The sequence below is a fragment of the Chelmon rostratus genome, chromosome 17, assembly GCF_017976325.1.
Source record: "Chelmon rostratus isolate fCheRos1 chromosome 17, fCheRos1.pri, whole genome shotgun sequence".
Lineage (NCBI taxonomy): Eukaryota > Metazoa > Chordata > Actinopteri > Chaetodontiformes > Chaetodontidae > Chelmon > Chelmon rostratus.
This window is the reverse complement of record NC_055674.1, coordinates 2,918,546-2,941,320: the sequence shown is the minus strand read 5'-3', so window position 1 is coordinate 2,941,320 and position 22,775 is coordinate 2,918,546. Positions and strand designations below refer to the sequence as shown.

The window sequence follows — 22,775 nt, the reverse complement described above, 5'->3', positions numbered from 1 at the left end:
AAAGTTAGAATCTTTAAAATATAAGTCCTGGTTGGTTTGATGACACCTGTGGTTACCGTGGTAACAGCGGCTGTGGTTTAATACTACAGCAGACATTGTTGAGCTGCTGATGTGTCAAACGTGCTGCAGAGGAACATGCTGTCTCTGTTTACAGCCAAACAAACTTGTTTAGATGAAGTCAGTCAGTAATTTTCTGTCTTTTCGTCCTGCTGCATGTTGTGCAGGTAGTTTTCCTCCGAGCAGGACACAGCTATTAAAACAAGTCCAGAACCTTATTGATTTATCTCTGATAAAATCTGATATGTTGATTTGAAGTCTTATTCTCTTACTCCCATACAAACATTTCAGATGATCCACTGTTAAAAAAAAAAAAAAGAAAGATGTCCATTGTCGATGCATTTTGAGTGAACAGTCATTGATGCAACAAGCCATCGCACAAATTAATCTATGATTGGTCATTTAGAAACTGTGTCACCATTACTGTATTTTTTATATAGATATAGAAACAAATCTAAGAACAAGACACCTCAGCATCAGCCTTAAAAAACCAGCATTAATTAGTTCTAAAAACGAGGCCTGATTTCATGAATATCTTCAGGATTACTTAACTTTACTGAACAACACAAATCACAGTTTTACTGTCACTGCAGTTCTTTCTCTTGGAACATACTGTATGTTTTTGTTTGGTTTTACTGTTTTCACACGCTTTACTGGAGTTTCGTGTACACATTTCCCCGTCATGCACGCTCACACTGTAGACAGGAGCCGTCTCCAAGGCGGGCACAGATGGACCTGATGGACAGGATGTGGCTAGCATCCTGTCTCATTCAACACTTTCTCATCCCCGCTAATGAGAGATGGTACAATTCTGCTGCGCCATCAGGGCTGCGAAGTCTCTCCAGTCATTCAGAGATCTTGGCTGTCGTGGATGATGAGCGATGGAGGACGCAGCAGACGAGTGTTGCTTGGCTTCTTGTGGTAGCAGAAGGGGGAAGGTGAGACAGATTTGCTGAGACCGGGAGCCAGCAGGCGCGACGGAGTAGAAACACATCGGATCAGAATTAGACATTCATTAATGCAGGAGGATCATTAATCAGCTGCAGAGGATCAACTCAACAAATACCAATACTTTCCTCCTCTCAGATCCAATTTGAATGGTTTGCATTTAAACTGCTGCATTTTACCTGCTGTGAGGGCAGTTTAGACTCTTTTTAATTGGCTTGCATGTCTCTGGGTGAGAATATGCAAACTCCTGGAAGTTATGTCCATTTTTTAATTTTGTTAAATGTTAAATTGGGTCAATAACAACTTTTCCTCTTCTAAAAATATCGAAACAACTATCAGATGGGTTGTCATGACACTCGCTTCAGACATTCAGGTTCCCTTCAGGATGAAATGGAGTAACTTTTGTGGCCCTCTGGCTTTTCATCTAGCGCCAACATCGGGTCAAAATTATTTATTTATATGTGACTAAATACCTGCAAAATGAAACAATCCCCACTAGCCTCAACCATACTTTCTGTTTACCGCTATTTTGTAAATGTTAGCATGCAAAACAAAGATGATGAACCTCATAGATATTACTTTCTAAACATCAGCATGTTAGCATTGTCATTGTGAGCGTGCTGGCTTTTAGCATTTAGCATAGCCTCACAGAGCCACGAGCATGGCTGCAGATTGTTTGGTCTGTCACCTCTTTCCGTCTCCTTGTAAAGGAGCCCTGTGATCTCTGAAAAATCATTTTCACATGAAGTCCCAACACCATTCAGAGGTTGTATAAGTTCATTAGTCCTGGACACAAAGCAGTCGGGTGATAACAGTTCATATATGTGTACATACAATACAGAAGGTGTGCTCTGTTTAAAGTGGGGGTCTTCAAGGAATGGAGACATGGGTGGGGACTGGTCACATACTAAACCTTGCTTTCCTTCCTGCTCCTCCCGTTCCACAGGGACATCTGTAACCAGACCAGCCCTCGGCCCCGGCCCGTCTCTCCACAACAATGAACTCCTCACCCCATGGCTCCCGCGCCTCCATCGACATCCTGGAGGAACTCCAGCTGATTGCTGCACAGAACCTGGAAAAACTGGACATCAACAAATACTATGAGGTCGTCTGTGAACTGGGCAAAGGCACCTATGGGAAAGTGGACTTGGTCATCCACAAAATCAGAGGTAACTACTGCGTCACTGAGATAATTCTAAAAGCAATATTTGTCATGCACATGAACAGTAGGGGCAATATGGAGCACATGGTCTGAGGTGTCTGGTGTACCCTCTAGTGGTATCCTCCTGTATCATACGTAGTACATAGGCAAGTATGTGAATAGTTATGTGCATGACACAGCTGGTTGTCTAGGTGAATGCAGTTAGCATGTATAGCAGGTATATCTGCAGTACGCAACCACAACTAATGAGACTCACATTAGCTTAGCTAGCTCCCTAGCTACAGCTAGTGCCAGTTCAAACATCATGTCAGCTAATAGATCAAAAATGAGAAGCGGCTCTTTGTCTGAAATCATTGTTTATTGAGGATTTTGAGCAGCAAATTTTCAATCCAAAGCTTGACGTAGCTTCACGAACGCTCAACGATCTGCCCTGAAATCATGAGAAATGTCAGGACACAGTTCAGGTTCAGCAACCTGCCCGGTGTCCGCTTTATTTCAAAAGGCACTTTAAGGTAAAAGGAAACCAAAAGCTCCGTCATTGATGAGTCCATCTTTCTTTGGGCAGAGCAGGAGGCAGTTTGCCTGTCAAGTTTCAATTCATCACCTCTTGTGGGAGGAGATTTCCCAGACTCACCTTTTGGCCCGAGCGAGCGAATCTGCAGGATCAGAGCCGGTGGAAATGTGATGTTGTTCTTTTTTGTGGCTCTACTTTGTGATTCAGAGTGATAGCGGGGTCATTTTAAATAGTAATAGTGCAGAGTGCAGCTTTAAAATGCTTTACTTCGATATCGCTGCAGCAGCAGACACTGAATCAAAAATAATGCTGGTGTGTCCTGTTTTCTCTTTGCTCGAACACGTAATCTGTGCACAGGTAAAGCACTCTCATTCCTCTCTGAAGTGTTTACTTTTCAAAATGAATTCTGAAATCCAAATTTGAGGTTATGTAGGCCACCTTAATGCAGTAATTTAGCACAGATTTGGATCCAGACTGCCTAAATTCACTACTTAACTGATAGAAAATCTGTCCAACCTCTTCACATTAAAAGCCCAAATGTTGACCATCTGCTCCGAGCTTCTTAATAACCTCTTTTATGGAGCACAAAGCTGCAGCTACACTGCCTGTTTAGAGTGGCTGCAGTCTGTCACTGAGATGAATTCTGACCTTTTCCAGCCTGTAAAGTTCACAGCTGAGGGATGGAAAAAACCAACATGCACCTGTGGTTTCAGCATCTGCTCCTGTATCACCAACATCTTTCCGTAACATCAGAGATGCAGTGAAGCTTTAATCATTTCTGCTCCAATGTCGGATGTTGCTCAGTGTAAATGTCATGCTAATCATCGACATTAATGGGCTGCAGGTGAAGCAATTTCTGACCTTTGAATCAAAATTGTGTGCAAATGCATTTTAGTGAGGAACGGAATTTGAATGCAAAGCAGTATGAAAACTGCTAAGATCGTCATGAATGGATTACTGAACAGGCCTAACCTGAGGGGTCAGAGGGTCCGGGGTCCGGAGCCTCTGTCTGAAGTGGCTGTGACACTTCTCAGTTGAAAGTAGACGCCTCCTGATGGTGCGTTTGTGTCTCAGCAGTCTTTTTAAGATTGCGTATCTATTTTCCTTCATATTACAGCTGACGCCACAGAATCATTTCATTAGAATACAGTCACATTTAAAACAGCAGCACAGCTCTGCTTTAAAAAGATAAGCTGCTGCTCAGGGTGCTGAAGTATTCAGTGTTTCTGTGCAGAGGAGTGTCAGTGTGGCTCTGCTGACGCGGGAAGCTTTAAAGTACAAGTACTAATACCACAGTATAAAAACACTCCATTACAAGTAGTCCTGGAAAATGTACTTAAAATACAAAGTAAAAATACTTAATGCAGAAAAATCTAAACACAAAACTCACAATTACTGAAAATAAATTAATTTAAGGACAAGCAGCAAATTTCATTATATTGTGGCATCGTAAGGCAATACTTCAGTACTGACTTGAGGTACTTGTACTTTACTTGTGTATTGTACTTGAGTAAATGTAGTCGCGTTGCTTAATGTCTGCTGTGAACTAAGTACTGAACTTCAGATGCAGTTTTTGAACCTGAATCACTGAAAGAGACAGAAAACGAGTAGAGACGCAGCTGCTCAGTCTGGAGAGCTGAAACAATTTGTTAATTAATCATTAGTTTAGTTATTGATTAGTCATTTTTCAAGGAAATATTAAACAAAAAAACATTCTCTGGTTTTCAGTAAATGACAGGATTTGCTGATTTTCATGATCATAATTCACTGTTTTGGGTTTTTTTAATACATTTCATAGATATTAATCAGAAAAAATGATCAGTTTAATCAAATCAGAAATGCATTTATGCATTTTTTTTATTACTACGATGAATAGAGGTTTAAAAAAGCAAAGCTAAAAACCTTGCATCTCTGTCACAGGCTGATACAGTAACATGGGTCAGTGGGGGAGATGAGTTTTTACAAATGTAGGTTATCTTTAGCTTTAGTTTCTGCCCTGAAACACTCACAGTTTACGAGTCAGCTGAGCCCCTCTGAGCAGATGGTGAGCCAGATGCATTTTGCTTTTAAAATTTTGAAGTATTTCTACACTGTGGTATTGCTACTTTTAATTTAGTAAAGGATCTGAGCACTTGTTCCACCATTGATTTCTTAATTAGTCAATCAACAGAAAACTATTTTGCTGATTGATTTCTCGTCTTGTTGTTGCTTGCTGTTTATTTCTAGCCTGTCCGGTCCACATGGGGGAAACTCCTCTTGTATCACGGCATTAAGAACAAAGAGAAGCCCCTCTTGACCTTTCGTGAAGCGGCTGTAAAATGCACAGAGCACTTTGCCGAGCTGACCCGGTGGTATTGGAGAAGTGTCCCCTCTCATCTTCGCTGACATACTGCCTGTTGGTGCGGGGAGAGGCAGACGTGGCAGCCCTCCAGGTTATTGTCTGGGGTATTTCAGATAAGCCCTGGTAATTTCTCTGCTTGCTGCTGTAAGTGGCTGCCGAGGCGAGTCGAGCCTCTGAACCATGTCCTCGCAGACCACCTTCCTGTGTTTTTGCGCGTCCTTTCCATTACGGCAAGTGACATGATTTACTCCAGGCAGAATGAGATCTCTACCGCTTCTGGCTTTCTGTCTGGGAGGACATGTTTGCCGCTGTAAGCGCCACAAAATCCCCAACATGAAAGCAGATCAGCCCCATTTTGAAGCGGAGGCAACATCCTGGTCACTCTGTGGGAACATAACTAGTCTGGCAGAGGATTTGAAATACTTAAAGTATAAATCTCCTGGAAAAAAAACCCACCAGGATTTAACGCAGTGACACTGAAGATTTTAATTATTCATCAAATTTTTCAAATGATTTTAATTAAGTTTCATGCACGCAATTAGGAGGTCGTGGAATAAATCCCCAAACGCTTTAATATGCAAGGAATGAGATTGGAGTTATGCAACACATCTGTCCTCCTTTTCAGGCACAAAAATGGCCCTGAAGTTTCTGAGGAAGAAGACCACCAAGCTGAAGAGCTTCCTGAGGGAGTACAGCATCTCCCTGTACCTGTCGCCCTGCCCCTTCATCATCAACATGTACGGCATCGCCTTCGAAACAGACGAGTACTACATCTTCGCTCAGGAGTACGCTCTGGCAGGAGACCTGTTTGACATCATCCCTCCACAGGTGAGATCGTTTGAGACACCAATCAGTATGCGAAAGCCAAATTTTCACACGATCCATGAGTTCATGGTAACTTAATCCAGATTATTATCTCTGCTATATTTTAGAGCATTATTTCTGCACAAGCTACAGACGCTCATGCTGTGTGTGTGTCTGTGCGCGACATTTAGTTGTCAGCTTTGTGGAGAGTCGTCTCTTGTGTTGCCAAAACACAAAAATCCACTGGACTGTTACTGATCAGCGTTATCAAAATAAAAGCCCAGACAAGTCTCACCTGGGCAACATTCTGAATGACTGACCAGGTGTTTTTGTCTTTACTTCTGGTTGCAGACACAAAGCTGCAGATTGACAGTGTTGACTGGGGGGTCACAGTGTAATTAATACCACAAACTACTTCTTAAAAATTACAACTACAGTACAAAAGAAATGTTTTGTTGTTTGCTACATGGTAGATTATCTCGCTGCAGTAACAATTAAGTTAATGTTACAGTTTGATTCAGGTGCTATAATTGCGCTGACCTACAAAGAAACTTCACTCTGCCACTTCCTACCGGGACCAGGACTTTAAGACGTGGTGTAGCTCTGTTTGGAGTTATTCTTTAGCTGGTGGAGCGCTGAAGCAGGTTCATACATGACCTCATCATTCTCCTCTCTGTGCTCAGGTGGGACTCCCTGAGACGGTGGCCAAGCGCTGCGTCCACCAGGTGGCCATCGCCCTGGACTACCTGCACTGCAAGAAGCTGGTCCACAGAGACATCAAACCCGAGAACATCCTCATTTTTGACAAAGAGTGTCGGAAGGTCAAGCTGTCAGACTTTGGCATGACACGGCGCGCCGGCTCCCCGGTGAAACGTGTGAGCGGGACGATCCCCTACACGGCGCCCGAGCTGTGCGACACGTCGCAGCACGAGGGTTTCTGCGTGGACTACAGCACGGACGTGTGGGCGTTCGGCGTGCTGCTCTTCTGCATGCTGACAGGAAACTTCCCCTGGGAGAAGGCCATGCCTAACGACGCCTTCTACGAGGAGTTTGTGCGCTGGCAGCGTCGCCGGACGGGTACGGTGCCGTCACAGTGGCGCCGCTTCACCGACGAAGCCCTACGCATGTTTCGTAGGCTCCTCTCCATCGAGCAGGAGCGCCGCTGCTCAGCCAAAGAAGTCTTCAGCTACTTCAACCAGTGCTGGATGTTGGACACGGAGAACGGGAACAGCGGCACCGGCGGGGGCTTAGCAAGCAGCGCGCCTCCTCTGGACATCAGCTCGTCCTCGTCCGAAGAGGACGTGTTAGTGGACAGACTGAAGCAGCAGAGCCTGTCACCTGCTTGTGTGGTGGCGAAGGGAAGCATCATGATGGACACCCACTACACCTCCATGTCCACTAACAGCTCGCCCTCCTCCACTGGCAGCTACGAGCGGGTCAACAGAGAAAACAACGAAAGGGGACGCATCCTGGTGGCCACACCCATCGAGATCTGCGTGTAGAGGTGGCTGACGCCACGTGACCGGCTGCCTGCTCACACATGTAAGGCTGGCGTGAGCTGAAGAGGAAGATTTCTCCCGGAGGAGAAGAGGAGGAGAGTGTGACGACTCGTGCTTGGCGTCAGGAAACTTTCAACAGTCTGACATACGTTGTAGCTTCACTGTGGATTTACTCATTTCTGATGAAGACCAGCTCTGAGGAAGTGAGCAGTGAGACAATCACAAGCCTCCTGAATGTGGTTTATACTTCAGTCACCGAAACCTGTAAAGAAAAATATCTGAAGGAGAAGAAAAACAAACAAAAACACTCATAATCCACAAGCAATATGTTCAAATGTTTGGAATAATCCAGTCACTGCAAAAAGAATCTGTGAAGAAAAAGATGTGATCGGCTTTCAGTAAGATGATTTGTGACTGCTGGTACTATTGTGTGTTTGTTGTTGTGTACCATTTTCATGTTTGGTAGATATGTTTCTGTGAAGTGAGACACTTTTTTCTGAGTTTTTTTTATTTGTAGTTAAATTATTTATGTCAGATACTTATATTTATGATTTGTTTTATCAAGAGGCATCAGAGATCTGAAGTTTTTTTCTGAGAAATAAAAATAAAATTACTTAGAAATTTGAATTGCTTATAAAAAGATTGTAGAAACAGGTGACTCTGGCTTTCGCAGACCGACTTTTTTCTTTACTCGTCATCATGTCGTTGTGGTTGTTCATTAAAGTAGACGTACGTAGACTGTTTGTCTCACCCAAAATGTCCTTTTCATGTTTGCCTGTGATGCCTAAACCCACTGTACAGTAGCAACCAACAACGTGAGCAGCTGAAAACGCACCTCATGATCAGCAGAAAGTGTTAATTGGACATGTTTTTACTCTTCCAGCCAGTCCTCCCATTAACCTGCAGTATACTGGGACCATAACTGAATAGTGCTGCAGACTGTTTCCTTTAAGGTAAAAACTGATCACATATAATCATCTTTTTGGTAATACAACAAATGGGAGAGAAGCATACAAAAGTATCATGATAATCCTTGTTTTTATACTTGCATGGTTAATAAAGAAAATGGAATTGTACCGTTAACACAATTATTGTGACATATTTGGACATTTTCACTTTGAACTCTCATTGAACATGCTGACTGTCTTTCAACATAAGACTAAAATTCAGTATTTGGGGACACTACCTGCACTCTCAACTTTTTATTCCAGTCTTTTGCTGTATAATTCATTAGAAACCCTGAAAATGTGAGACGGGATAGACGAATGTAGAAAACACAAGTTTTTTGGATTTGGGGATTAAAATGTTTCAGCAATTGCTCTTTTTTGTGTTTTTCAGAAGTACTGCATGAAGTGATATTACTGTGGTGAAAATTTGTTGAAATAAACACCCCAAGAATTAAAAGCGGCCCCTGTTGTTTATTTTAATCACAGGAGTGTTTGACATTTTGGAAAATATCCTTGTTTTTTTTTTTTAAAGGATTTCATACCACTCTCATGTCTGGACAGTAAATTTGAATCTACAGCTAGCAGCCGGTTAGCCTACATTACATAACAGAAACTGCAGGACGCAGGGTACCAAGCATTTGTTCAAATGGCCCATTACTCCAAAAACCCAATGGTCTGAAAAATGTCCCATTGGACTGAAAGCCCGTTTGTCTGCCAGCCTGAAAACAAACCGCCATCACTCCGAAGGACCACTGCTCCTAAAATACACATCCACATATCACGAACTTCACGAGCAGCTAAACACATCCTCCTAAAAAATATCTGGTTCGGTTTTTGTGTAAACTGCATTTAGAATATTTTCATCACTCGACCTGCCGCCACGCAGGTACAGTGATGATCTCACAGGGTTTTTACGAGACTACTTCTTAGCTAGTAGCAGAGTTTCAGCAATAACCACTAAACAATACATAAAATGTGTCAGCTAGTGCTGTTAAAACTCGTCTGCACTCATCAAAAGAGTTTATGAGGGAAGAACCTCCACTCTTAACACAACTGTACAATTTCGAGTAGTATTTTCTGTAGTTTCAACAACTCCAACAGAGTGAACAATTTCTCCTCCAGCTGCCTGCATCACATCAGTTAATCTTTCACTAATATCATCAATCAATTATCATTTTTTTTGATAGACCTTCAGTGCTTGGATAAGCTCATCATATGAAGTAGGTCACAACTCTTGCTACAGCGTGTCGGATACATATTTAATCAGCATTTTAAGTATCATTCCTAATCATTACAGCTTGTGTTGTGTGACGACAGACTGCTGGGAGTCTTTCCATTTGCTTTATTTAATTATGTCTAAGGTTGCGCTGTTTCAGATAATAGATGAAACACCACAGGAAATAACTGTGTGTAGTTATTCCACCAGGACGTCGTCCTTTTCAAATCTTTTTCTCAGCACACAAAAGGCGAAATAAGGCATCAGAAACTGAGCTGGACTCTGTGTGAAACAGCTGTGAGGCAGAAAGAGCTGATGCCAGCTTCTCATTTCATTTGATTAAACTGCAGATTTCAAGTGAACAGATCAACTCTTATCAAGATGTTCACTCCTGCTTCAGCATTTTGATAGAAAACACTGACCATTTGCATATTAGATCAGGCTCTACTGTATGTCGGTCACATAATTATGCCCCAATAAACTCACAATGCCTCATGAAGCTGTAAAACCACTGAGGCATGGTTCTGGCTCGACCGTAATGAGCAGCGTTTGCCTCACAACCTGCTGGAAGCTGAATTACATAACACTCCCACCCAGGTAGGCCTAAATCTGATATAAAGCTACAGTTAAAAGATATCCATACATCAACAGCAGATCAGCTCAACGGAGGCTAAAACCCTTGTTTCTTATTCAAACTGACTGCAGACGTGCACGTCACGCAGAATTTTTATGGACTGAGAGGAAAGGGGAACATTAGACTTTGCAATGTTAGTCCGACAAAACAAACTCAGCCTGCCTGGATATAAAAGAACCAAAGGGGGGGAAAAACAGGCAAATGCAGCTGAGCTGGAGAGCAAATCATCAGGCAACACTGCATGTTCAGCATAGCAATTAAAGCTGAGCGCTGCACTCACTGATCTCACTGTTTCTCCCACCACCATGTTTACATGTTCACGACGAGCAATGAGCCAGAGGGGAGTCTGGCCTTAAGATCTGTCCACGGATCAATGTGGGGTCTAAGCATGTCAGTAAACATAAGACCCGAAGGATGGTTAGGGTGAGGTCACGCCAGGTTTCCTCACCAATCATCTCTTTAACAGCTTAACAATGTGCTCATAGTTTCCACCTTGGTACTTTATGACTTTTCATAATTTTACTAAAATTGCTTTAAAAACAGATTCTGAACCGATTAAACGTTTCAGACAAATTATGCACTACTTCTATAAGAGGTCTAATGGTATGGTGGCCCTGAGAGGTCAATCCACTGCACCTTAAGAAAACACAAGCAAAGTAAGAAAACATCCTAACCAATTTAACAAAGTATGAAAAGCATTCAGACAAAATGCTGCAAAGAGAGACTAGAATTACCACCAGTTCACAACCATGTCCAGACTCGTAGTGAAGACTTTGAAGATAATAAAAGGTATTAAGTGTATTTTTTTTTTAAATGTAGGTTCTCGCTATATCAACATGTATGATTCCAGTGAATCATGTCCAGAAACATGCTGTCTTCACTTAGAGACTATTTCCTCCAGAGGAGGACTGATGGAGAGCTTCATCACGTGGAGCATCAACAATCCCCTGAAGATCAATATCAGCACAACCAATCAGCCCTTCAAGGAGAAGCTACAAACTGGAAAACGTGAATGCTTCACACACATGTTCAACCTGGCAGCACAAAAGATCTACACAATCAGCACAGTTTCCAGGTGGACGCCCAAGATTAGACGCACTAATTCAGAATCACATTGTGAGACATTTGTGTGAAAGTTTGTCATAATTAGCGCACGGATTGTTGTGGCAGGTATGATGAAATTCCCTAAAGATGTTCCTGACAAGAATGAAAACATACAACCCGAAAGCAGCCACGTCTGTCACCAGCATGAAAGACAGAGACATATCAAAAAGGGAGAAAGTTTGGAGAAAAGCAAGCAAAACAAATAACACTTGGAAAGATGTACCTGCTGCGTGACTCCAGCTACCAGCTGTACTTTACTATGAGCCAAGCTAGCACTAGCATCAGCTGAATAACCAGCCAGGACTTGGACGTCTTCTGTTCAATGACTGACCAGATACAGATCCAGTGTGAAGTCAATCCAATATACTATTACATAACAATACACTCAAGGTTTGCAGACAGACCATGCCAGAATATGACATTATTCTGGAAGTGCTGTAGTTACACTGCAAGGAATAACCCATGATCTGAAAGGTAACGCCACTAACGACTGAAACCATCAATAATCCCAAAATCGTGAGTTAGTGACCATGTCTCGAATCGTTTTAAACTTTCATTCATCATGTTGAGCATCTGGAAAGGCACGAAAACTCCCTCTGGATCAAATTCTTCATTTAAACCTGATTATATCTCTAATCTATAGGGTCATCAGGCTCTCTAGTATCATGATTGGAATACTACCAGTATTCAAGTAAAAGTACAAATGTAAATGTTTTGAAGAACACTAGCAGTGAATACGTTTTGTCAAGGCTGGTAAAATATTTCAGGCCTCAAAATTCAAAAAACACAAATTCCTCAACTGAGTTTTCAGCTGCTTGTAAAACTGACTCTGACCTTTCTTTCTGTCCATGTCTGAGCAGCACTGCTGACACAGCATGAGGCCCTAAATCATGACGTGAGCTTGCAAACACGGCAGAGAATCTGATCTACAACATGCACTTAATGCTCCCCGGCCTCCACATGTTCCCCCTGATCTGTATGTTATTTATATGACAAAAGAAAACACAGAGTGGTTATCTTCATGTGCGACTTGTGTCAGTTTCAGCGTTTTGTACTGAACCACCTGCTGAAGCTGCAGCGATAGTGAGGAGGATTGTGATCAGAAGAGCCCGTCAGTCCTGGGGGCAGAGATAAGCCTGCAGCCTGAGCGAGGGATGGTGAAGGTAAAGAGGCAGACACTGAGGACTGAGCGGAAGAACGATAAGGAAAACAGCGAGAGGAGAACAATAAAAAGAGAAGGAAGGCAAGGCAATAAAAGAAGAGAAATAAAAACAGTGAGGGAGGAGGCTTCGTCTGTGGCTGCAGGCGTAAACACTGTAATGAGATGGCTTTACAGAAATGTGTCCATTTCAGCCACGAAACAAAGCCAAACAGACAGAACAAGCACAGAATTACAGCCCCGAAAGTCTACAGGCATGCACGCTAAAATGCTAACATTCAGGAGCACATTTTTTGCTCATTTTCAACTCATATGGACGTTAATTCGCAGCTTTGCATTGACTTTGTATATAATCAAGCCACACGTTTGGTCTGAACACACCAAAACAACATAACAATGTCACCAATTAACTGATCTGATCTCAGTTTTCACCAATTTCCTTATCAGCATGACTCCTCTGAAAGACAGACCATCAAAACTAATGTACAAGGTCACCCTCCGTTAATTTAACGCTTCTGTTTTTCTTTTATTAATCAATCAAACTGATCTTCAGCTGGAGTGAAACACACCAGCTGCTGTGACCTGCATACACTGCATTAAAAAGATGCCATGGTAACAGCATCCGCCGGCTCACTCACTGGCTGCCAGGCTATTCCAGTTCAACAAGGTAGCACAGTGATGCGACAAACACTTTCCACATGAGAAGACCAGTTCTGCTAAGTAACCCGGTTTGTTTCCGGCTCTCCGAACCCGAGGACTCTGTGCCTGCGCAACAGAGAAGCAGGATTTTGGATTCACAAGCGTTCGCAAATCGAGTTAAGAGTCATTGAAAAAGGGCGATTCATTTGGGATTCTGGCAGGTCGACCTGCCAATGGTGTGACAGCCTGATAATGATGTGACGAGGAGCTGTAAAATGCTTCCTGAGATAGATCCTGTCACTGTGACATATGTGTTGGAACAGATTTCCATCAGAGGGGGGTTGTGACTCAAAAAGAAGAGCTCGGTGTGAAAGTCTCTGCCGACTGAAAGTACTCACATATTAAGTGTTCTGCATTAGCAATGTGGCGGCGGCGGCGGCACACTGCCCACATGTTCAGCTGCTCGGCTTTGATAAACACAAAAACAACTAAAGAACAACTGACATTAGAGGGCTGTTTTCTCCACTACTGCACACGTACATGCTCCATAAATCACACGTTGTCCTTTGAGGAAAAAAAAAATCAGACCAAACAAACCAAAGCAGAGACCTTGAACTACATTTATAGATTCACATCTTATTCAGTGTTTACTGTCTGCAGTCCCTTTTGATCCTTTTTCCATTTAACCAGTATATAGTACCATTTATCTCTCTAAACTTCACATTTTCTCCCGGAATCCAGTTTTCATATCTACATATGTCACTTTCCAAATTTTTGGCTGTAACTGCGTCATAAAGCACTGACACACAGGTAAATCTAACCTCAGTATGGCTTGAACTTTCACCTAACAACACCTGTAAACAAACACCTTCACAAAATTCAGTTTCTAACAGCCCAAAATATCACACACTTTGAACATGACCAATAATTTCCAGGGAACCAGCGGCTAAGAGACCTGTGCTCCGAGCTAGCATTATACCACTAGCACATTAACTAGAAAAACAAGAGCGTCGCCGCCATTTCTGCTGCTCTCAGCGGGGAAAAAAACTTTTCTTAGAGTGAAACGAATCATTTCTCTGTTCATTTTACGCTTGTACTTGATCAAAAATGATCTTTTAGCACTAGCTAACAGACTACAGCAACTTTCAATGAGCTTTTGGATCATCACCAACCTAAAGTACAGTAAAGAGACGCGGCTTACCTTCGTCGAAGTCACCAGAGAATTGCTGCGCATGCGCACCTGACTGCTAGGTCCACACTGCCCCCTACTGTCGATAAACTGCTAATTAATTACTTTGGTTTAAAGCCGGATTACTCGTATAAAGAGTAGACAGTATTTTCCAAAGGTAAAAGGAAATACACTCTCTCAAATAATTAAACACACTAGAACAAAGTAATTATGTTAATTATCGAAAACAATTAAATAATTAATGGCAGACATTGTTAATTGATCAAAGGGGTGAGATCAAACAGACATTTTACTTCTTCCAACTAACGTAAAATCCCAAAACTCAGTAACATGCGACCTTACGTTAACAATTATGTTATTCTGACACCAAAAACAACATACTGTATCAGTCAGAACTGTATCTCATAACATGAAATGACAAGAAAAACTACACAAGGTCTGGAATCTTATTTCCTTAAAAGTTTTCATGTTTTCTTTGTGTAAAGCAATTCTGCATCAAGATGACACTACAATAACTCAAACTGTACTGGATACAAATGTTGTTATCACACAGCCCCTTTAGGTATTTGGTAACTCGCCAAAACCCAGACACACTTGGTTCCTTGCAGCAAGAACATTTTGTTCCTGTGTAGGAGAAATAACGATCGACGATCCCCATTTCTGCACAAACAACATTTATATATGAGAGCTTTGCAAAACAAACATGGAAAGAAGTTCACTGCAAAAATCAGTGGGTCTAAATCATTTTTTCCATTACATGAGAAAGACATGGGTTCAGTTTTATTCGTTTTATTAAATAACATTATCTTTTTAATTCTCAAATAAAAAAAAGTGCAGGCATGAAAACAATCTCCCCACAATTTACTTCAAACCTTCCTTTTTAAACAGCTTTAACTGCCTGTTTGTCGCCTGTCCACCAGCACAGTAACAACAATGTGAACTGAAATACAAGGAGCTCGTACAAATATGGATCATTAAAGCTGCACTAGGCGACTTCAGCTCTACACGGCATCTACATGTGAAACAAATTAAAGGATCAGTTCAGCCGAAACACAGAAACGTATCTGGTCTGTGGATCATCCACAGCACATTTTTCAACTGAAGCCAATTCTGTCGCTTAAGAAAGATGTTCCTTTATAACTCCAGAACTAGCCTCAGAATCATGACATTTTTAAGTTTACTTCAGTATCAAAGTAATCCAGTGGCAGTTGTGTGTACATGTATGGGTTCACCGTACACAGGAAGTGCTAATACCTAATTCGGCATACTTTCTATTGTGCTAATTTGCCAAAAACGCCCATGGCAACATTACACTGCCTGTTTAAATCCCTGAAAGCTCCAAAATGATGGGAACTGAAGTTCCAAAGAGACATTCAAATAGTCTGTGAATGAATTTTGTGTCAGCTGACATAACGTTTCAGCTCTAATAACGTCATCACACTGAGTCAGAGCACTTGTGTTTGAGTGCTTTCATTGAACTGACCCTTTAACTAAACTTACATAACAGAAGAATTTACCAGCTCAGCGACTGAACACTGACGTTTGCTTCTTTTTCTGGACTCAACTCTCACTGAGACATTTTGTTCTGTTTGTCAATCTTAAGTTTCCACATCCCGTGAGCAGAGAAGCATCCAAACCTGACACCAGGAATATCTCTGCTGAATCACGGTGAATGTACAGTTTGTGGTCTCTGGCAGGGGGTGAGATGTTCTCTGTTGCAGCCATACTTTTTGTTTTAGACAGAAATCCAATATTATTATATGTAAATCTTGCTTAGTGCAGCTTTATATTAAATTTAAATAATTTAAGTAAAAAGGGAAGAACAAAAGTCTACAAACAGACATAAATAACAACTGAGAGTAAAATTATACTATAAAGTGCATCGTAGCAAACATCAACTGTGCATGCAACTTGATGAAAATAAATTATGTTGGTTAGGTGATGACCGAAGCACTAACAGCAATAGAAAAGTAGTACAAAAACTGTAAAAAGAAAAGAAGTGGCCTTTTATAAAGATATCATATTCTATACAACAAATCAATAAAGCTTATTTAAACTCTAATTATAATAATTACGCTCAAATAATAAACTGTTTGTGACATGGCTAGTCCAAGTGTGGGTCTTCAATAAGAGGAATAAATAGCCACACACACGCACACGCACGCACGCACACACACACACACACACAGAAACAGAACAAAGACACATCTTATAAAAATCTTTAAGTGGCCCCTGGTTGATCTGTCTTTAATGACGAGTGAAATCTTACCAGAAGGTTTTCCTTCTGCTTGAGCGCGCGCACACACACACACACACACACACACACACACACACACACACACACACACACTCATATTAATTAGTGTTATAAAACTGCAGAGGTGAAAGCAGGCAGATCACGTCGCACCCTGAGGAGATCTGTGGATCGTTCTGGAAAATGACAGGACATGACATTAAAGTTGATTACATGCATTTCTGGACACAAACTAACTCAATTTTTCTGCTTTTAGAAGTTTTCTAATTACAAATGAGTTGCAACTCGTTGATTAATGTGCAGATTTTCTCCACCAATCGTCCATGAAAGATGCCCGCTGCAATATTTCAGAGCCAAACCAGCGACCACGGTGACGCTTGTTAAAAGAGAAATGTTATTTACCTCCAGTGCCCCCAGACGTCTCCCGCGTCATCTCTTGTGTTGTCTGGTTACACTTGTGAACAGCTTGTTCTGTTGGATACAAACACACATCAGCTGGAAATCAACAAACGCGCCAAACTCATTTATCCAGAGCAGGAAATGTTGTGACGCTCGTCAGGAAACGCAGCACAAAGTCGATCTGCTCATCTGCTTCACGTCAAACAAAACAAAATGTGTGAACTCTTTTAAATTTGAATATTAGCACACACACAAAACTAAAAAGCTGCTTGGACCAAATATTGCATGTAGCTACAGTTTTCTGCCTTTGTAGGCTGTGTTAAGATTGAGGGGGTCCAGCAAAGACCATAAAAACACCTCACACAATAATGGACAGGGTGTCCACATACTTTTGGCCAGACAGCACACTTTGTCTCTTTGTCATTTGAGATGTCTTCTATGCTAAATTCAACCTTTATCATCTTTTTAATAAATAGCAATGTTGCTTTTAATGTGCTGCTGCTCCTCTCACTTTGTTGTCATTGTGTTTCTATAGAAACAAGCTTTTGCTAATGGAGGACCATCGCCTTCACACTTTATATTTCGGTCTGTGTCGTACCTTTCACACACACAGTACTGCATTTGCATACGAACACAACATGCAGGATGAAGTGTTTGGAGACTGAAGGTTACACCAGTGACCCCCAGAGGCCACGCAGCTCCTCACACTTCACTTCTGTTTACCTTGTGCTCTGGACATCTAATCGAGAAGTTGTCTTCGTTTAACACGCAGCCTGAAAAACACACAAAACAAGACTTTAAAACACGTCTGTCGTGAGAACGACTGCCTTCGTTCAGCGCACGGCCTGAAAAACAGACACAAAACCTCCTTTAAAAGACTCGTCATTTCAGGCTCAGTGAGACTGACAGCGTTCCCACACAAGTAAGAAAAGCACAAGTGACTCAAGCTCTCACCCTTTGACAGATCCGTCATTTGAGCATCATTTCACAGTTCACGCAGGCAGGCGAGGATTTTAAGGCAGACAGATAATGTCTGAACGTATTTACAGACATTGCAAACGATGACAGATGTTTCATACTGTACCTGACTGAATGGCACATCTGTAGTGATAATTTCTGGGACAACCCTTCTGAAAACAGCCCATTATTGCACCTGTTTGTTGGCACGCTGAACACACCTGAAAACAGGAGCACACGGTGAGGGAAACAGCAAACATGGCGTCTATTCTTCATCATCTCTGTATGTCATGCAGAATCATTATAATAACAAACATTACATCAGACTGAAGGCTTTGCACATGTGGTATGAGAACTTAAATAACTCTTTTTTTCAGGTGTATTTCAACACACATTGAAAGAACTAAAAACATTCCTCCTGTCCACACTGACGGCCACAGACCTCCTCATAATGCACTTCCAATACAGTGATTTAGCTAACGAATGGATTCTAAACTTCATTCTACTCTAAACTTCAGCTGAAAGGAGGCTTCAGAAAGGGGTCGCTCAGCTGCAGCGTGAGGACTGGAGTACAAAGAGGGAATTTAAAAATCAATCACCAGAAAAATAATAAAGCACTTTGCTCATCTTCTCGATTCGACGTCCAGAACACAAGGTAAAGAGGAATGAAGTGTGAGGAGCTGCGTGGCCTCTGGGGGTCACTGGTGTAACCTTCAGTCTCCAAACACTTCATCCTGCATATTGTGTTTGTATGCAAATGCAGTACTGTGTGTGTGAAAGGTACGACATAGAGCGAAATATGAAGTGTGAAGACGATGGTCCTCACATGATCAAAAGCTTGTTTCTATAGAAACAAACAGACAACAATGTGTTAAATGAGAAAGAGACTAAGTGTCTTATATGGGCATTTTTTTTTACTATTTTTGACAAATTTGATGAATGAAAACAAAAGGCTGATAAAGGATTAATAATACTGAACTTGATTTGACTGTTTCACACTGCTGATTCCTTATATTACCTTATACTGGAAGTGCTTTGAATGGGATGTTTTAATGTCTAGTTTAGACAAGAGGAATGATTCCAGCGAACATTATCCTTATTCATGCCACCATATTAATATCAGTATTTCTTCATATTTCTTTCAGCAGAATCACACTTAAAATGCTAAAACTTCAGTGCAATGAACGATGTCTTGCTGTCACACATTACGTTTCACGTGTAAAACAACAGGTTCGATAGCTCGTTTTCTGCTCAGGATGATTATTTGATTCACATGATGGTGACACGAGTCCACAGAGGGTCGATGGCCCCGTCCTAACGCTGTTTAAAAAGACCTTGTTCTGCATCACTCACTGTTTCCTGTGCGAGCCGGGCGGCCTCCTCCAGCCCGTACAGCTTCCCTCTGACCAGGAAGACTCCGGCGGACCAGATACCGCAGTCCTCGTGGATCCAGCACTCATGCAGACGAAGAGGCACCTTTGGGAGAGAGTGGTTGCTGCTCTCGAGCAAACTTTTGACAGCAGAAACATCGCAACCATCACAACCATCATCTGAGGAGTTCAGTGAAAGGCTTTTGACGAGTCCACGCGAATGTTCTTCCTCTTTCTGCTCAGTCCTGCAGTTCTGGTTCTGGCAGTCCAGCGACGGGCTGGCGGGATGGTACGGGCCGTGAAGGTCCCCGAGGCCCATGGCGTTGGCAGTCTGGCCGCACAGGCAGCACACCAGCGTGGCCTGACACCTGCTTTCCGAGCTGAACCGGCCCAGCTGGAAACAGGAAGTGTTCGGGACAAACCCCGACAGAGACCTGGTGTGCTGCTGTCCTCCTCTGCTGCTCCTCACTGTCGCCTCCTCCTCCTGATAGTTGACAACAGTGCACACCTTCTTCTCCATGTGAACAAAGGGGCAAAAACTGCCCGATTTCTTGTCCTTTTTTTCCTCTTTGATGTTTGCATATTTAAGCTTGATTTCTGGCTCTCTGGGGGGAAACTGAGCAGAAGGTCTCGCCTGTGTTCGCCTTTTTTTCTTTCGCCTCACCACAGTTTTTGTGTTTGCAGACTTGTTCCCTTGACGCTGCTCTGGCGGGACTGTTCTGCTTTGTTTCTGTTCAGTCCTTCTCAACTTTTTGGTTTTACGAATAGCGAGGGGCTTTTTTCGTTTATGATCGACGCTTTTCGCGTGGGCCGCTTTGCGTTGAGGCTGCTGCTCGTGCGTCTCTCTCTGCGGCGACTTCCTGTCTGTCCGAATGTCCACACCAGACTCCTCTGACTTACTGCTCGCTCTCTGTGACACGTTTGGCTGCGAGACCGACTCGTCTGCATCTGAGCTGGACAGCTTCACCGCGTACTCCATCACGTCATCTGAGTCACAGCTCTCGTTATAGATACCCACCGCGTCGTTTTTGGCCCGCCTCCTCAGACTGTGGCGAGACACGCTGCAGGTAAACTGAGGGACTTCAGACACAGACTTCCGGATTCTGGTACTGCGTCGTACTTCTCGGGGCGGAGCTTTTTCATTCTCGCTCTGAGTTTCTCTCGCCAGACTCTTCTTACAAGGAACACTTTTCTTACAAGGGAACGTGTTGCTCTTCTTCTTCTCATTAGTGACTGAAACTTCGATAACGTCGCTGTCATCGCTTGAAATGTCTACCGGAGATTCAGCGGGGTTGCCGTAAACAGCGCTGAGGTCTGACAGGAGGACTATGGGTCTGGTGTGATGTACAGGAATGTCCACTGAGCTGTCTGAGGAGTCTTCTGAGTAGGAGCTATCAGGACTGGGTGAGCTCAGAGGCTGAGGTAGGTGATAGCAGCCTCGCCCTTCATCCAGCGAGGACACAGCCGGGGACAGGGGCTCCACGATGTGCCTCACGCTGTCTTGGATGAAAGGACTGCATAAGAGCGGCTCCTTCGCCGAGGAGACCAGGAAAATAACATCAGAGCCGCTGTCGCTCTCCTCTCCGCCGCTGCTTTCAGGAACCGGTCCGCCGGTTTGGTCGGGCCCGTAGAAACCCGGATGCCACAGGTTGCCGTGAACTCCGTCGCCGTACAGATCCAGCCCCGGAGCTAGTGATGGATTCATGTAGTTGCCTAAAGCCTCCGGGCGCTGCTCCATGTCTCTGCAGTGGACAGGTGCGCCCTGCTCGGGGTGCAGAGAGTTGTAGGAGGACGAGGCCCTGGATCTGAACGGGGAGCTGATCTCTGTGCTGCAGCTCGGGAGGCGTCTGTGGTACCACTCGGGCTTCTTTGCCAGGTCCATGGCTTCAGTGTGGCTGCGGGTCAGGGGGTTGACTGAGTAGCCCTTCGACAGGTCCATCGCCATGAGAGATGGATCCTGAGAGGACACTTCCATCACTGCAAAAACACACATTTACATTTTTTTTATCATTCCTTTGAAAGGCATTAAAGAAGAGCCCAAGGTGACATTTTATAATGTCTTATTTTATACAAGCTGAAGTCCAAAACCTGAAGAATTTTAGTTTGAAGCAATTAAAATTCTTCCATTTGAAAAGCTAAAACCAGAAAACATTTGTACTATTTTTGCTTGAAAAATGACTAAAAAAATGACTGAATATCAAACTTGCAGCTTATTTTTCTGTTAAACAGCTAATTAATTGATTGATCAATTCAACAGGAGCAAGAACTCCAAACTGAAAGAGATGCAGCCACGTTGTTTGTGCTTGTTTTTAATCTTTTTCACACAAACGATTAGTCCATTAATTGATTGACAAAAAATTAAATGTATCAATTCATTTAATAATGTATAATCTAAGTATTTTGATGGTTTCAGCTTCTCAACAGCTTTTCAGTCATATTTAACTGAAAACTCTATCTTCAGGTTTTGGACTTTTTTAATTAAACATGTGAACATGGAATCTGGGAAGTTGTGATGCTATTTATTTTTTGACATTTCTAGATGATACTCTTAATTGATTAATCTGAAAACTGATCAGCGGATTGATTGATAATGAAAATAATAATTTTTTGCAGCCCTGCCACCTGAAGTTTTTTAGTTGACACTGGAGATGAAGAATCTGGCTCCTGTACACACACATTTATATATATTTATATCGAATAGTGTGCGTTAGTACTCATAACAAATACTACTACACAAAATATAAAAGGAAACCAAGAAAAAAACATGAGCTGCAGGTCTCAAACTGAAATTTTCAAACTGTTAATCTTAATGTATTTTAATGAAATGTTAACAGTGGTTTCAGCAGACCGTGCAGCTGACACAGGAAGGGAAAGTCATCAAAAACAAATATTCTCCTGGGTTTGTTGGCGGATCAATATTTACTTTTGCATCATTATTAGTATTCAGTTCAGAAAAAACAAAACAAAAACCCAAACATGTTACACGGACATGTGATGTTAACAGGAAGGCCTTCAGTATCCATCCTCGAATGATGTACAGGTAATGTAACATACCTGTAAGCAATGACATGATGTCCTGTAACGTTAGCTCCAACTCACAACAAGTGTTCAATGTGTCTGTCAAAGTTAGCACAGCTGGTGATCTTACCCCGAAGGTGGCAGCGGTTTGGATGGGCGACCCCGGTCCTGACGGTGCGGGCTTTTAGGATGACACTTTGCCTCAAACAAGTCGGGTAGCGGGGTTAGCTAACACACCTATCCAGGCCCATCATCAGGACTGGATGTAAACAAAAGCAGCCCGAGTTCATGCTAGCTGGCTAGCTAACATTAGCCCGCTAGGCTGTTTCCTACCATCGACGACACACGACGGACACGACTGATAAACATTTTTGCTTCGTAGCTGCTCGCAGGTAATTACACCCCCCCTCGCTACTGTTTGTATTTTAAAGTTGTCATCATGGAGACCTTCTTCCTCCACAGTCAAGTCAAACTGCAACAACCGGGACGACACAGGAAGAGAACGACGTCCCTTCACAGTAAAAGCTTGAAGAAGCCGTGCACGAGTTTCAAAGATGGCGGCCT

General features: G+C 42.7%; 2 protein-coding genes across 2 annotated transcripts; one reads left to right on the top strand and one right to left on the bottom strand.

The window, feature by feature from the left end:
- The first annotated feature begins 1,999 nt into the window (after positions 1 to 1,999).
- On the top strand, positions 2,000 to 7,328 carry unm_sa1261 (un-named sa1261). Its single transcript, XM_041957787.1, has 3 exons — positions 2,000 to 2,174; positions 5,648 to 5,850; positions 6,510 to 7,328. Exons 1-3 carry the CDS (start codon positions 2,003 to 2,005, stop codon positions 7,326 to 7,328), a joined length of 1,194 nt encoding a protein of 397 aa, XP_041813721.1. The 5' UTR covers positions 2,000 to 2,002.
- Positions 7,329 to 14,925: 7,597 nt separating this feature from the next.
- LOC121620974 (transcription factor 20-like) lies at positions 14,926 to 22,658 on the bottom strand. The gene is made up of 6 exons (XM_041957250.1): positions 22,342 to 22,658; positions 19,177 to 21,170; positions 17,951 to 18,044; positions 17,590 to 17,639; positions 16,870 to 16,938; positions 14,926 to 16,643 (listed from the first exon to the last, which is right to left on the bottom strand). The coding sequence occupies exons 2-5, from the start codon at positions 21,166 to 21,168 to the stop codon at positions 16,897 to 16,899; spliced, it is 2,178 nt and encodes a 725-aa protein (XP_041813184.1). The 5' UTR covers positions 21,169 to 21,170; positions 22,342 to 22,658; the 3' UTR covers positions 14,926 to 16,643; positions 16,870 to 16,896.
- Between the last annotated feature and the right edge of the window lie 117 nt (positions 22,659 to 22,775).

Excerpts from the sequence above, each read along its gene's own strand:
- unm_sa1261 (XM_041957787.1), top strand. The coding sequence starts at position 2,003 with ATGAACTCCTCACCCCATGGCTCCCGCGCCTCCATCGACATCCTGGAG. Across the intron at positions 2,175-5,647 it reads GGTCATCCACAAAATCAGAG|GCACAAAAATGGCCCTGAAG; the intron begins GTAACTACTGCG and ends CCTCCTTTTCAG. Across the intron at positions 5,851-6,509 it reads TTGACATCATCCCTCCACAG|GTGGGACTCCCTGAGACGGT; the intron begins GTGAGATCGTTT and ends CTCTGTGCTCAG.
- LOC121620974 (XM_041957250.1), bottom strand. The coding sequence starts at position 21,168 with ATGGAAGTGTCCTCTCAGGATCCATCTCTCATGGCGATGGACCTGTCG. Across the intron at positions 18,045-19,176 it reads CCCGGCTCGCACAGGAAACA|GTGTGTTCAGCGTGCCAACA; the intron begins GTGAGTGATGCA and ends TCCTGTTTTCAG. Across the intron at positions 16,939-17,589 it reads TTAGATGTCCAGAGCACAAG|AACAAGCTGTTCACAAGTGT; the intron begins GTAAACAGAAGT and ends TGTATCCAACAG.